The sequence below is a fragment of the Hippocampus comes genome, unplaced genomic scaffold (assembly GCF_001891065.2).
Source record: "Hippocampus comes isolate QL1 unplaced genomic scaffold, H_comes_QL1_v1.1 scaffold248, whole genome shotgun sequence".
In the NCBI taxonomy this organism is placed as follows: Eukaryota; Metazoa; Chordata; class Actinopteri; order Syngnathiformes; family Syngnathidae; genus Hippocampus; species Hippocampus comes.
In genome coordinates, this window is record NW_017806277.1 from 899,458 (window position 1) to 913,354 (window position 13,897).

General features: G+C 39.5%; 1 protein-coding gene across 4 annotated transcripts in view; it reads left to right on the forward strand.

The window, feature by feature from the left end:
* Positions 1-13,897, forward strand: part of igsf9bb (immunoglobulin superfamily, member 9Bb) — a 77,637-nt gene that overhangs the window by 10,265 nt on the left and 53,475 nt on the right. For all 4 annotated transcript variants that reach the window (XM_019857765.1, XM_019857767.1, XM_019857769.1 and 1 more), the window contains exons 2-3: positions 2,628-2,819; positions 7,243-7,389. In XM_019857765.1, coding sequence (XP_019713324.1) covers positions 2,628-2,819; positions 7,243-7,389 — 339 coding nt within the window. The remainder of the gene's footprint in view (positions 1-2,627; positions 2,820-7,242; positions 7,390-13,897) is intronic.

Consider the following 13,897-nt stretch of genomic DNA (forward strand, 5'->3'; position numbering starts at 1 on the left):
TCCCTCTCTTCCCCCCCCCCCCCCCTTCATCATCAACAGTGAAGTCATAGCACCAAGGGCCCTGTTGGTGTGCAATCTAAGATGATGTCACCAGCAGCCAATCAACACATTGTAAAGCTTGAAATAGTCTGTGTGTATCCTCCACCACTGGGAATAGCGCGCACACAGTTATTATCTGGTTCTACTGGCGAGCATGAGAGCCGTCCTATTCGTGAACTAAATATTTACTGTGCAGTAAGAAGAAATGAAGTGTTTTTTTTTTTTTTCCTCAATTGAAAATGGTTGGTTGTACATTTAAAAATGGACTACTTGGCCTGAATCTAGGTCTCTCTCTCTCTCTCTCTCTCTCTCTCTCTCTATTTCCCTCCTCTCTCTCTCTCTCTCTCTCTCTCTCTCTCTCTCTCTCTCTTTTTCTCTCTCTCTCTCTCGCTCTCTCTCTCTCTCACACTCTGTCTCGCTTTCTCTGTCTTAATTTTTCAAGATTACTTTTCACTTCCAAATGCGTTGTTCTAATACACAGATCTCAAACTCAAGGCCTGGGGGCTAGATCTGGCCCACCACATCATTTTATGTGGCCCGCCAAAGCAAATTATGTGCATCCACTTCATGTTTCTTGCTAAAACACCAAAATTGCAAACTGTCTTCACTTTTACAAATGTTTAGATACTGCAAGGATTTTTGTTCCCAACTCCCCCTTGAAAAACAAATGTAATAATATTTGGAAAAAACCCCAGTTTTTCTTGGCCTCTGAATTCAAAACTGCCTCTGAATTCAAAACACACCAAATTCACCAATTTGTTGTGTAGCCTACACATAATATGAGATGATTCAACATTAATTTGGGTTCATAGTTGGAACGGCTCTCCATAGGAAACCATAACTGTGATGTGGCCCGTGACAAAAATGACGTTGATACCCGTTTGTCGACCTTTTTAGAGTTCTTGGTGTGCTCGATAGTGCTTCCTCTGGAGACTCCCTCGTTCCGCTGGGGACTTGCCCTGAAAGGGTGTGATTGGGAGTTGGCCATACATTTTACTCAAGTAAAAGAAGAATAATAGCACTCAAGTAAAAGTAAAAAGTAGTCCTCAAAATAATGGATATGAGTATTCAGGGTCATACTCAAGTATCCGTTGAGTAACTTCTGATGAGTATTTTTTTCTTCAGAGCAAAAAAAAAAAACAAACAAAAAAAAGTGCAAATTGTTCACCAATGTAACTGTAACTATAACAACAATAAATATATTTTTCAGGCAGGCGCTAATACTGATTCGTCATATTGACAGGTAAAATGTTAGCACATCAGGCTAATGCCCTCAAAGCCAAGCTACCCCCAATTAGTGTGAGCCTTCACTGGACACCCCATCTCAATTTGATTTATTGAAGCAGTTCTGTTCAACCAGAAAAACATATCCTTCAATACTAAGCACATTCTTTTCTCATTACCTCGTCTCATCATATTTCCTACTTTGGTCGCATACATTCTTCGAGGATAAAAAAAAAAAAAAAAAGATAAAGGCAAGACAAGATGAAAAGATTCTGTCGTGATAGATCACATTCAAGTGTTGTAATCCTTCTGCCCTCAGGCGTTCAGCTTGGCTCTTTAATTTATCACTACCAGGCATATCCTGACTGATGGAATTTAAAGTGTCTCATATGTTTTTTTTAGCAGGTACAAATAATCCCTCAAAGACCACAACTTTCAATATCCCAATTAGTATGTCCCTGTCCACTCGTGCCTACCGATGCTGCTTCGTTGATAAACTTGTGGAACAATTTGTCAGACCCTTGTCAGATTTTTGGATTGATTTAGGTCGGTGAATAGCTTTTTCAAAAGCAAGCAACTAATAGAACTCCGGACGCAACAAAAAAAAACAATTGGAATTGGAAAATGGAAAAGGGTTTTGACTGAACCAAACAAAATTGAATCATTTCATTTTAGAATGTACCTTTCCTTGACTTGTTTTGCGCCCCATATATCGAGATACATTTGGAATTGTCTTTTATGAAAAATGCACACCAAGTATACATCGGGAAAAATATTGGTATGATGTTGCTGATGATTTGTTGTTCCTTTTTATTGTGATTTGTACTCACAATACAGCCCTGAGTTTTGATTTTGACTTTTGAGATCTGCACGGTAAATGTTCTCAAAATTACCTAATAGAGCCCATCTTTTTATTTATTTATTTTTTTAAAGCAATTTCTCTCAGAAGTAATATTTATATGTGTCTTATTTCATTTCACCCTTGCACATCTACATTTGTGCAAGGGTGTATCAAGATACATATCGAATTGTCTTTAATTGGAGAGCTGTACACCTTACATCCATTATCTTTACATCCATCAAACACAAACTGAAATTACTATGGGTAGAGCCAGACATGCTGTATGAGGGAATTGGTAAATACCATATGTGCAAGAAAGATTAATTTGGCTTGGTTTGCTTGTTGTACAGTATGTCATCATTTAACCCTTTCAGGGCCAGTGGTTACGACAGTCGACAGCTTCTCATCCGGTTACAGGATGCATGAAAGAGTTAAATTACATTTTTGATTAAAAGTATAACATTTATATTACCTTTTTGTGAGCCAGCGGTAGACAGTGACCTGCCCTTGTATGTTGCTGCAGGTGCCCACGGAGTGCGAGAGGAGCCCCAGTTTGTGACGGCACGTGCAGGAGAGAACATCATCCTGGGGTGCGATGTGTCCCACCCTTTGAACGGCCAACCCTATGTGGTGGAGTGGTTCAAGTATGGAATGCCAATACCTTTCTTCATCAACTTTCGGTTTTATCCTCCTCATGTGGACCCAGAGTATGCTGGTAAGATTTGTTCATTTAATGATTTTGAGTTTGAAGAAATCCGGGACATTTTCTACTGTTAATTACAAATACATACAGTAAAAAGACTAAAATACTGTACCCTAGTCTGTCTGTCTGTCTAATCTCCATAAGGCTTTGCCTTAAAGAACAATCTGAAAACAGCTTCCCTTATGAAACTAGGCAATTGTTTCAAATAGAATCTGGCTGTCCGTCTGGTTGGCTGTTTGTTTGTCTGTCCGCCAGTTGTCACTGTGCTGTGAAAAACATGTATATCCAGTTTTGTCATTTTCAATTTTTTTTTTTTTTTTTTTTACGTTAATGACATGACCGAGCCACGTGATCTGTCTCCTCTTGATGCGGAGGGTTTTGAATTCTGTCCAATGAGGTTATGTAGAGAATCAGAACAGAACAGATACGTGTATCACACAAAACAACGTTTTGCTGCAGCGTGTCTAGTTTACATGCTGAAACGGCTTTGGTTTCAACAACCCCCAAACATATTTTGTTTGCTGCACACTGTCTCACAATGCAAGCCTGAAACGATTCCAAATGATTGACAAACCGCTGGCTCTTTAGTAAACTACCTCCTCTTTGTTCACCTCCATGTAGTCAGTGTTAACAGTGGCAAACCAGCGATGAGCAACAACAAACACTTCAGAATACGACCGTATTTTCCACACTATAAGGCGGTTCGGAGTATAAGGCGTACCTTCAATGAATGGCCTATTTTAAAACTGTTTTCATATATAGGGCGTAACGCATTTTACGGCGCATGTAATAGAAGCTTCAATAGTGGCTGAGGTTGTGCTATGCATGCACTCGAGGGAATTACGCTAAAGGGAATACAATACAGTACAATACAATACAATACATCTTTATTTATATAGCACATTCACAACTGCTACAGCTGTAACAAAGTGCTTTACAGAACATTTAAAATAATACATCCAAGAAATTAGAATATTGATCCATATATAAGGCATATCGGATTATAAGGTGCACTGTTGGCTTTTGAAAAAATGGAATGCTTTTAGGTGCGCCTTATAGTGCAGAAAATACGGTAATCTAAGAAAGGGCAAATTTATAGGTTGCACAAGCGCTTGTAGATGAAAAATGTACTCACGCTGTCTGTAATTGTATGGACAAAATACAAATATTTAGGAGCAGTCTGGAACCCTCGGCTTTAATGAATGTCGACTATTGTCTTGACCCACACGAATGCTGACATTTCATGATGATGAATCGGCTGTTGCTCCCCTCGAGCGTTTCAGTTTTCTCCTCCCCAGGCCTTTCCACCTTATCCGCTATTCTTGCTTGGCTAGAGTAAAAAGCCTTCGCACTTCTTTTGGCCAGCCCACCTCCATTTTCCTTGAGACTTGAATACTTAAAGCCTAGTTGGTTCGCTTGCTTGCAAGGCCAAAGCCTGCTCATCCAAGTTCGGCAGGCTCCTAAATGTTGTTGTGACTAATGGCGAATTGAACATTCTGTGTACATTTTTGACATTTGACAAGGGTTGTGAATAACTGCCGGTTGGTCGGATCTATGGAAGTCCTTTAAAGTCATCTGGAGCTGTACTTTCCCTTAGCAGTTGGAGCAAATGTACATTAATAAAAATGAAAATGTTTGGATTTAAACAAAAACATGGAATTGACTTGTGTATACTATATGTGCTTTGAAAGAAATGTTTTCTGAGTATAGAAATCAAATCTCTTCCTTTAGCCAATAACAGTCATACAAAACACAAGCTGTCCCAAAGAGGGGTCTCTAAGTACCGTATTGGCCCGAATATAAGAGGGCCCTGATTATAAGACGACCCCCTCTTTTTCAAGACTCGTTTGAAAAAAGACTTTTTGAACACCAAATTAATTTTTATACAGAAAATAATTACAGTACATCTGAAACAAATGATTATAACAATATATTTGAGAGAAAAAGCATGTTATTTTTCCTCATTTAAATCTTAATATCTGAACATTTAAATATGTAAACTCAAGTGCAATTTCACTCGTAAATGAATGGCTTCTGATTTTTGAAATGTAAATTACATCATAACTTCTCCTCAGCTGCCAGTTAACCTGGCCGATCTTCGACCCACTTTTCTCCAGATTGTCACTACGTTTCTCCATTTTCTGTTATCTCTTCGATTATTTTCTTCTTTTCTTTCTTACCGCTATTTTTTATTTTTCTTCTTCGTGCTACCGCTATTTTTATTTTTATTCTTTGTGCCAGGGGTTCACTTTGGCCTGGGGAGTCAAGCTCAGCATTAGCTTCAATGATATCTGGCGCCATCTAGCGTCGTGAATGGGTATAATGTCTAGACCCCGAATATAAGACGACCCCCATTTTTTCAGTCTTATTTAATGCAAAAAACACTGTCTTATATTTGGGCCAAACTACTCTGCAGTGTACTGCCGCCCCAGGTTTGTAATTGTACAGTACGTTTATACATTTTATTTCCTGGGAACACAAGTGCCACCAATTTGGTGGAATGGCCCATGTAAAATTAAACAGAATGAGGGAGGCCTCTGTATGAGTTAATTTGATTGATCTAATTGGAAACAATACTTTTTCATTGTTCATTTGGCGTGTACAGGCTAAAACGATGAGTCCACACAGCCATGTTGTTGGTGGGTACGTGTGTGACTTTTCATCAATAAATGACATGATTAATTTATTACCTCGTCAAATGCAATCAATGGAGAACAAGCTTTCTTTTCACCAAATTATTTACACTCATTCAACTTGTATTTGAAGTTGAGTCATTTGGGATGTCTCACAATTGATAATGTGTCTGTTGCTCTCAACTCTTTGATGTTGGCGCTCAGTGTGCCGGCTTGATATTCAGGCGAGGCAAACTTTGGTGATTTTAGAAGTATTTTTGGGTTTACTCTGAGTGTGTCCTGAACATTTGTGTCTGCCTGTTGCTCCAAATACAGTTTGCATTCTGCTGTGGTGTACAAGAGAGCACAGACATGCCTGAGTGAGTGTGTGTGGCTCTTACTGTCATTCTGACACCCCCCCCCCCCACACACACACACACAAAAACAAAACAAAACAAAATCTAAAATTGTGGAGTAGCAACTTCAGATAAAGGCTCTAGCTAACACTTCGTTGAGTCACTTTGTGACCTTAAACAACTCTGGAAATGAAGGAAAACAATCTCTTTTCCTCAATCGGGTTAAAAAAAAAAAACTGAAAAAAAAATCTCATTATCAGCCCCATTTCCGATCATGTGATTGGATCGCGACATCCCCCGTTGAGGTGCAGAACGGCGGAGAACGGACGCTGATAGTGCCTGTAAATTAACTGGCTTTCCCCAGCCTCACCTGCTTTGTTCCCGCCTGTCAGGAAGATGTGTATCTACTGGCAGATGGCAGGAGAGCCGCTGAGCTGGAGAAGCTTAGAGGAGGGGAGTTCAAGGAGGATGGTGTTCAACGCAGAGTTCGAGCCCACTCCAGCAAACATCAGCTAATCCAAAACATTAATCAAACTACAAATCGTGCAAGAAACCAATACAGAGTGATTTTGAAGCTGTTATCCAAAACAAACTGTACATACACGCCCACTGCATCACATCTGTATATACATTTTGAAGTGAATTTCATTGCAAATTTAACATCAACATACTTTCATAAAATGTAAAATAGCTGTCTATCTGCAAACATGATTGCACCATGCAATATACCTGATTTATTTTGTGTTTTTCAGAGCGGATTTAGAAAGTGACGCAAAATTAGTCGGAAATATTCACTAAGTCGAAATGATAGAGGAGAGCAAGGGGATTATTGAGGGCTAGCTTCGCTTTGATAATGCTGATGTTTTTGAGCTGGCATACATTCCCAGAAATCCTTTGTTTTAACCCTTATTGCCAAAAGACCATCTGCTGTGATCTACTTACCAGCTAGCATTGAGCAAAATGCCCTTTCCGCTAACCCTGTGATCATCCAGCCAGAATTTGATATCTGCTGGATAGGAATATCTTACAACACGAAGTGCCGTCACTTGTCACAATTTGGCTACTTGCCACTCATGACGGGGAAGTTAAGTCCTGCCCTTGCCACAATGCATCTTCAAAACAGTGCCGTGCTCGTGAAGAGAACATCGCAACCCCACCGAGGCTGACAGGTGTCACTTTGTATTTATGTCTCATGTCAGTTTTGCACTTTGATGTTGTGTTCCCATTGCGGTGTTGTTTAGAAATAGGTGACACACACTGATGTTGCACATCCACCCGCAGTGCACACACTTGAATTCTCGCCTATTTATATCTGAGCTATTTGAAGGTTGAGTCGCTTCTTAATATTCACTTGCCATCTTTTATCCTTCGACTTTTTAGTTGGTACACTTCTCACCTTTACCTTCCACATGACATTACACACCCGTCCTGCTGATCTCATCAGTTTTTTTTCCCCTCTCTCTCTAGGCCGGGCCAGTCTATACGGCAAGTCCTCCCTGCGGATAGAAAATGTTCGTTCAGATGACCAAGGCTGGTATGAGTGCAAGGTGCTGATGCTGGAGCAGCAGTATGATACTTTCTACAATGGCAGTTGGGTGCATCTAACTGTCAATGGTGAGAGCAATCGGTGCTATCGATTGAAAAAGTGGTAAACTCAATTATTTATCTAATTAAATAGTGGAATGAAAAAAAAATGAATACATACGTTTTCATAATGAATTTTAGGCTGACAAAGACAAATTAACGCAACTAACATAAAAAGACGACTGAAATGCTCTGTGCTTGCGTTAAAGAATCGAGTGGGCTCCATGTTTTGGCAAAAATCTCGACAACCAAATTGGATAGATTTTCAGTGATGGGAATTTGCAAAGGTCTAATAGAAGGCAGCTGGACCTCTCTTTTCATCTCCATTTTCTTTAAATCCCAAAGGTCTTAAACCAAATTTTACTTTCTGATGGGAGTGGCACCTCATGCTTGGTCACATGTGAGTGCTTTATTCCAAAATGTATGTCTTGGAAGTGGCTTGGTTACTGAAGTTGTTTTAATTAGCCATCCCCTTTCCATGAAACCAATGAAGTTAATGACCCAATTGTTGGCGATAGGCTGGGGATGGTTAAAATCTACTCCTGTTTTTGCCATCCATACATTGGCCACTTAAAACTCATTCACTCCCAAAGACGTATTTAAATGTCTTTTCAGATGCCACACATTTAATCCCAGCTCCTCATTTTATATTGACTGTACTTGATAAAGGGTCTGAAAAGACATCTAAATACGTCTTTGGAAGTGAATGAGTTAAGCAGAGAAGCTCAGACTTTTCTCTCCCCACCCACTTCTTCTATTCTAGCTCAGTGGTTCTTAACCTTGTTTAAGGGACCGAACCCAACCAGTTCAGTTGCACATTCACAGAACCCTTCATTAGTGGGGAAAAAAAAAGTATATATATATTTTTTTACAAATCCAAGACATAAAAAAACGCATTTATTAAAAAGAGAAAAAAAATCAAACACCATTAGTATCGTTATAAAGTATACGTTTTTTTTTTTTTTATTGTGCACAAAAAGAACCAGCCAGTGATGGCCAAGCGGGCGTGTCATAACTAATTGACATGTTGAGGTGGGCGTGTTTTAACCTCCATGGCTGAGGCTCTGTCGAACCCCTGAATCAGTATTCACCGAACCCCTTGGATTCGATTGAACCCAGGTTAAGAACCACTGTTCTAGCTCTTCTGTGGTGATAATTAGGTGTTCCTAGGTCCAGCCAAGAGATATGCAGTCTCTTCAGTATGTCTTGGGGTCATCTTGTCACGAGAGTTGGCCAATGTATCTTGTACACAATTTTTGTTATATAGGTGCCGCATGCTCAAACCTTTTCGCATGGAGACAGCGTAACATGGAGTTGATCAAACCCATGCAGAATACACACAAAAACATAATTTAGTATAAATTGATTGTCCAAATTACTTTCAGGGCTCTACACTAACTTTTGCACTGGTAGCATTGGTGCGGTCAACTTTTTTAGGTCGTTGGTCCCTTTTCCAGGATGTCCAGTCTGAAATAGATGTCGAGTGTGCAACATTATATACATAATCTGGTGCTATACAATGTTAGAACAATGCGAGAGTCCATTTAATAAGATGAAACTCTGCAGGAGGATGCCTTCGCAGAGGTGGGTCCTTCTCTTTGGTTGGTCAATGAAGAAATCCCCATAGCAGCTCATTCGAGGAGGCGGTCCACCTCAGATCTTATCCCGATCCGTTGTGGCAGAATCCGTAAAGCGACATCCAATTCTGTCATCGTCAACTAGCCCCCTCTGCAAGCCGAGAGGAGGGTGCAGCAGAACAAGATACGGCAGTCAAACAGGCCAACATGTAGCTCAATAACGGATGAGCTTGCCCTTAGGCATAGCAACTCGGAGCTTCTCATTGAGTAAATAAAGATTAACATGTTTTATTTTAGCCTGTCTTCGGATTCATGAAAGAAAGATACAGCCCAATTTTTCCTCTTAAATTTTGCCCGCTTGACAAATTAGCATTGGCGCTACTGTTTTGAAAACCATTACACCAGAGGATGCAGCCACCTGGTTCTGTTTGATTGAAGGTATGTCTGGCACCGCCAATAGTGGATGAATGCGCTTGTAGAAAGGGCAACTTCGAAAAACTTATTTTCGCAAACTCACCCACAAAGGCAGACAAAATATTTTTGGGAGGCATTAAAAACATTTAATAATTTTATTTTACATATGTGGCGGATCAGACAGCTGTGGTGGCTCACACAATCTCACAGACTCTTCCCCAGGATGACCTTGGTGCGCTCACACACACACACACACACAAAACCTCCAGGACAACGGTATGGCAAAAATGGTGGGGGCTACACTAACGTTAAACTTATACACTAACATTAAACGGAGATCACATGTAGCGTGCTACAAAATATCATGCTGCAAATTGGCTCCCGGGCCGTGAGTTTGAGACCATGATCAACATTATACTGTATGTTTTCCATAGCTCTTAACCAAGCCTCATATCCACCCTTTGAAAAATGTAACCGGAGTGCACACTGGCATGTTGAAGGTGCAAACCTTTTTAGTTTAAAATATATTCCTTGAGCTTTGCTGTTACCTTTGCAACCAATGGCGTTTTTTTTTCTTTTTTCTTTTTGTCCCATTATAAATCCATTTGTCTTACCAGCCTTCCCCGAGCAAGTGCTAAGCTACATGGGGAGTCTCTCCGGGTTGGTGTCCAAGTTTGCAGACTTCCTTCCTTTTGTTGCTATGATGGCCTGAGAGGCCAATAGCGCAATGAGGACAACGTCATTGATACACTGCCTAGTTGGGCTTTATTTATTTAATGCTCATTAGCTGGCTAAATATTAACATACACGCACAAACATTCCTGGATGTCCTGCTTTAAGCCAGCACGTTTTCCCTTGACGCATGTGTCTTGATTTGATTCCGAAAATTCCGATTCCGTTTATTTTCACTGACCTATTCCCATCTCATTTTAAGGCACCACTGATTTGTGCACAGCGCTATGGATAACAAACAATGAAATAAAAGACAATGCAGAAAAAATAAACACATTTATACATCAACAGCTGTTTGGATGAATAAATTGAAACGAATAGTCTTGTAGGGGGTTAATGAGTGAGTTCCAGAGGGTGGTGGCAGAGATGGTCAGGGCTCTGTCACCCCAGGTTTGATGCTGGATTTGGTGGAGTGGAGAGACGAAGTTGGCGTCTGGGGAGCGGAGGCTGCAGGAGGGTGTGTGGTGGTGGATGAGGTCAGTTTACGTAGGAGGGTATGATTATAGCATGCTATGTAAGTGAGAGAAAGGACTTTGAACTGGATGCATTGGGGATTGGGTAGCCAGTAAAGTTCCCGATTGTTGCAGGATTTATGTCCTACAGTCAATTGTGTCTCCCGAGAAGCATACAAAACAGTACCATGGCTTGGTTTATATTTTCAAAAAAAAAAAAAAAAATCCTGGTTTGCAATTGACATCCGACCTACAGGATTAGACATGTAAGCAGATCTGATTCAATACTAAGGTGATTAGAATTAGGATATTAAAATATATATTTGAAATATTTATATTATGTTTGGATAAAATCTGTATTGAATCTGTGACAGTGATATTGTCATTTGTGTATCGTAGTGGGGATTGTCCTGGGGGGCCGGGCAGTCCTCCAGCACAGCCTTGTTATGTTGCGTGTGTTTTGTCAAGAGGACATACCAATTGATGCCCATCCCTCCTCAGAATTTAGTTGAGCTCACAGTAAAAGACGGTTTCAGTTTGGTAATGTAAAAATACAGCACACTCGACATCATGTACACTTTGACAAACATAATAAATATAGACCGTATTTTCCACACTATAAGCTCTTTGGAGTATCAGACACACCTTTAATGAATGGCCTATTTTAAAACTGTTTTCATTTATAGGGCGCTACGTATTATAAGGTGCATAGAATAGAAGCTGCAATAGTGGCTGCGTTTATGTTATGCATCCACTAGATGAAGCTACGCTAAAGCGAATACAATACAATACAGCTTTATTTATATAGTTTTCACAACCGCTCAGCTGTGACAAAGCGCTTTATAGAACATTTAAAATACTATGTCCAAGAAATCAGAATATTGATCCATATATAAGGCGCATCGCATTATAAGGCGCACAGTCGGATTTTGAGAAAATTTAATCCTTTTAGGTTTGCTTTATAGTTCGGAAAATACGGTATATATAGATTGATTGGTACCACTGTAAAAGAATGAGTGATTTTGAAACTTGCGTTGGTCAGGTAGCAAACCAATGACGAAAACACTGACTGTCATTTTCAAATGCTTCCTGAAAGCAAACACAAAACTTTCAAAGCAACAAAAAAAAAGCCCAAGTTTGCAAATCAATTCTTGGTGGCTACCAAAAGTTAGTTTATTTTGTTTTTTTGCTGAAACCTCATGTCTGTACTCTGTATGAAATGTCAAACCAGTTGTACCATTTGTGGATGTGTATTTTCCGAGGTTTACGTGTGCCCATTTTAGTGTACACAACTGCTTAGCTTGTCTGCATGGAGGTTATGGATGAATGTTCGCAATTACTTGTGAATGTCATGACATGGCGTTCCAACCTGGCATGCAATCTTCCAATTTCATCAGCAGCATTGCACATAGAGAGCCTTCAAGCATCAAGCAGTACAAATGCAGGCTACTGAATTGTTCAACACCGAAGGCAAAAACTTGTCGCTGTCCAAAGAAAAGCGTTTCCCGTTTTTTTTTTCTTTTAGAAAAAAAAAAAAACTTACAAATATTGGAGATTCTATGGGACAAGAGGTTACATTGGCCGTTTAGTTGCGCAAATGCCTTATTCAACAGTAAATTGCAACTCAAGCTGCAACGGCCACCAAATAATGTAGTGGTGACCAATGTATGCGATGTGCAACATTGTTCAAAGTATTCCATTTAACAGCAATTTTATTTCAACCTTTATTTCACTCTCCCACAATACTGAGCAATGTGTGACAAAATCAAGGGCAAAATCATTAAATGGCGTGACTACTGGATGAACGTTTTGGAACGCTACTGAAATCTTACTGCTTTTGGAATGTGAATCAGCTTAATTCACATAACCTTCAGGGTATTGTTTTTTTCTTCTTAATATCCTGGTTGTCTTGCAAAAATGGCATGAAAAGCGCAAGATAAAGCAAAAGTAGTGCATTATTAATTGTTTGACAATTGCTAAATTCAAGCTGGAAGCACTGTAAAAAACTAGTTCCGCACGATACTCCTAGGTCCAATGTTCTGGTTCGATAGCCGGCTCCAGCCTTCCTGTTTGTTTGCCTCTTCTCCCAATGCTTTCCTGAGTTTTCTCCGGGTACATCAGCTTCCAGCCACATTCCAAAACCACGTGCATGTTTGGTTAATTGTACTCTCGACAAGTCATTGGCCAATATTCGATTCTGACAGTATGATCACTGATAAATATATTGTGGTATCACTGTATCAAAATTACAAGCTATTAAATGTTCCTTTTATAACAAATAAAATGAAATATTTGGGAAAAAAATCCAATGGACACACTATTTTATTATATACAATGCAGAATATTTGGTACATTAAGAAACATGAACCGTGTGAAGTTCAACAAACTAACCAACTAACTAACATTAACCTTCTGTTTTAATTCAAAGTGCAGTGTCCCATCACTGGTTAGGTATTTAAAAAAACAAAACAAAACCCTGGGCTACTCAGGTTAACCAGTACCCACTGGTACCATGTATGTATGTATTTATTTATTTAATTATGTCGTACAAAGCACATACATGCTGGACTTAGCACAGTGACTCAATCTCTCTTGTCTTCTTCCTCCTTCCCTACTCCTTCTCTTCTCTGTGTGATATCTGTGTGTAACTGCCTGACCCTCCCCTCTCTGCTCAGCCGAGGAGGAGAAAATAAAACGTGGCTGGTCTTTCATCATTAACTTCAAAGGCGTTTTGATCTGACGATCTTCAACTCTCCAAGCAGCCAATTGCAGCATAACGTGTGCTCCTTAAAAGACCCCTTAAAAAAAAATAATAATAAATAAATTAAAAAAAAAAAAAAAAAAAAAAAAGCTCATTACCGGTTACAGACAGTTTAGCAGTTATTAAAAATAGGACTTTTTAAAACAGTGCTAAACTGACAAACCAGTAACAAGGCCCATTCCTACTCTAGACTCCAAATTTTCCATAGATGTGAATGTTTTTTGTTTTTTTTTTGGATGTGCCCTACCCCGCCTCTACTTCAAAGTAAGGCTCGCCTGTGACCTTAATGCTAAAATGTGTAGAAAAAATGATGACTGGAAGAATTGAGGTCTTGTTTGCTGTACTCGGATCTTCTGCAATCATTTGAAATTTTCCCGTTAATGTTGGCAATCAAAATTATAAGTTCCGCTGTTTTATCTCATGTGCCAAAAAAAATCCAAATTCTTTATGTTGTCCTTAATTTACATAACACACTTAGGCAATGAGAATGGGGCATTCATCAGAGATGAAAGTCCTCCGGATTTTCCCGGAATTCCGGGTTTTTCAAATTTTTATGAAAATTTCTCCGGAGAATTGAGGAAAATTTGCATAATCCGGATATT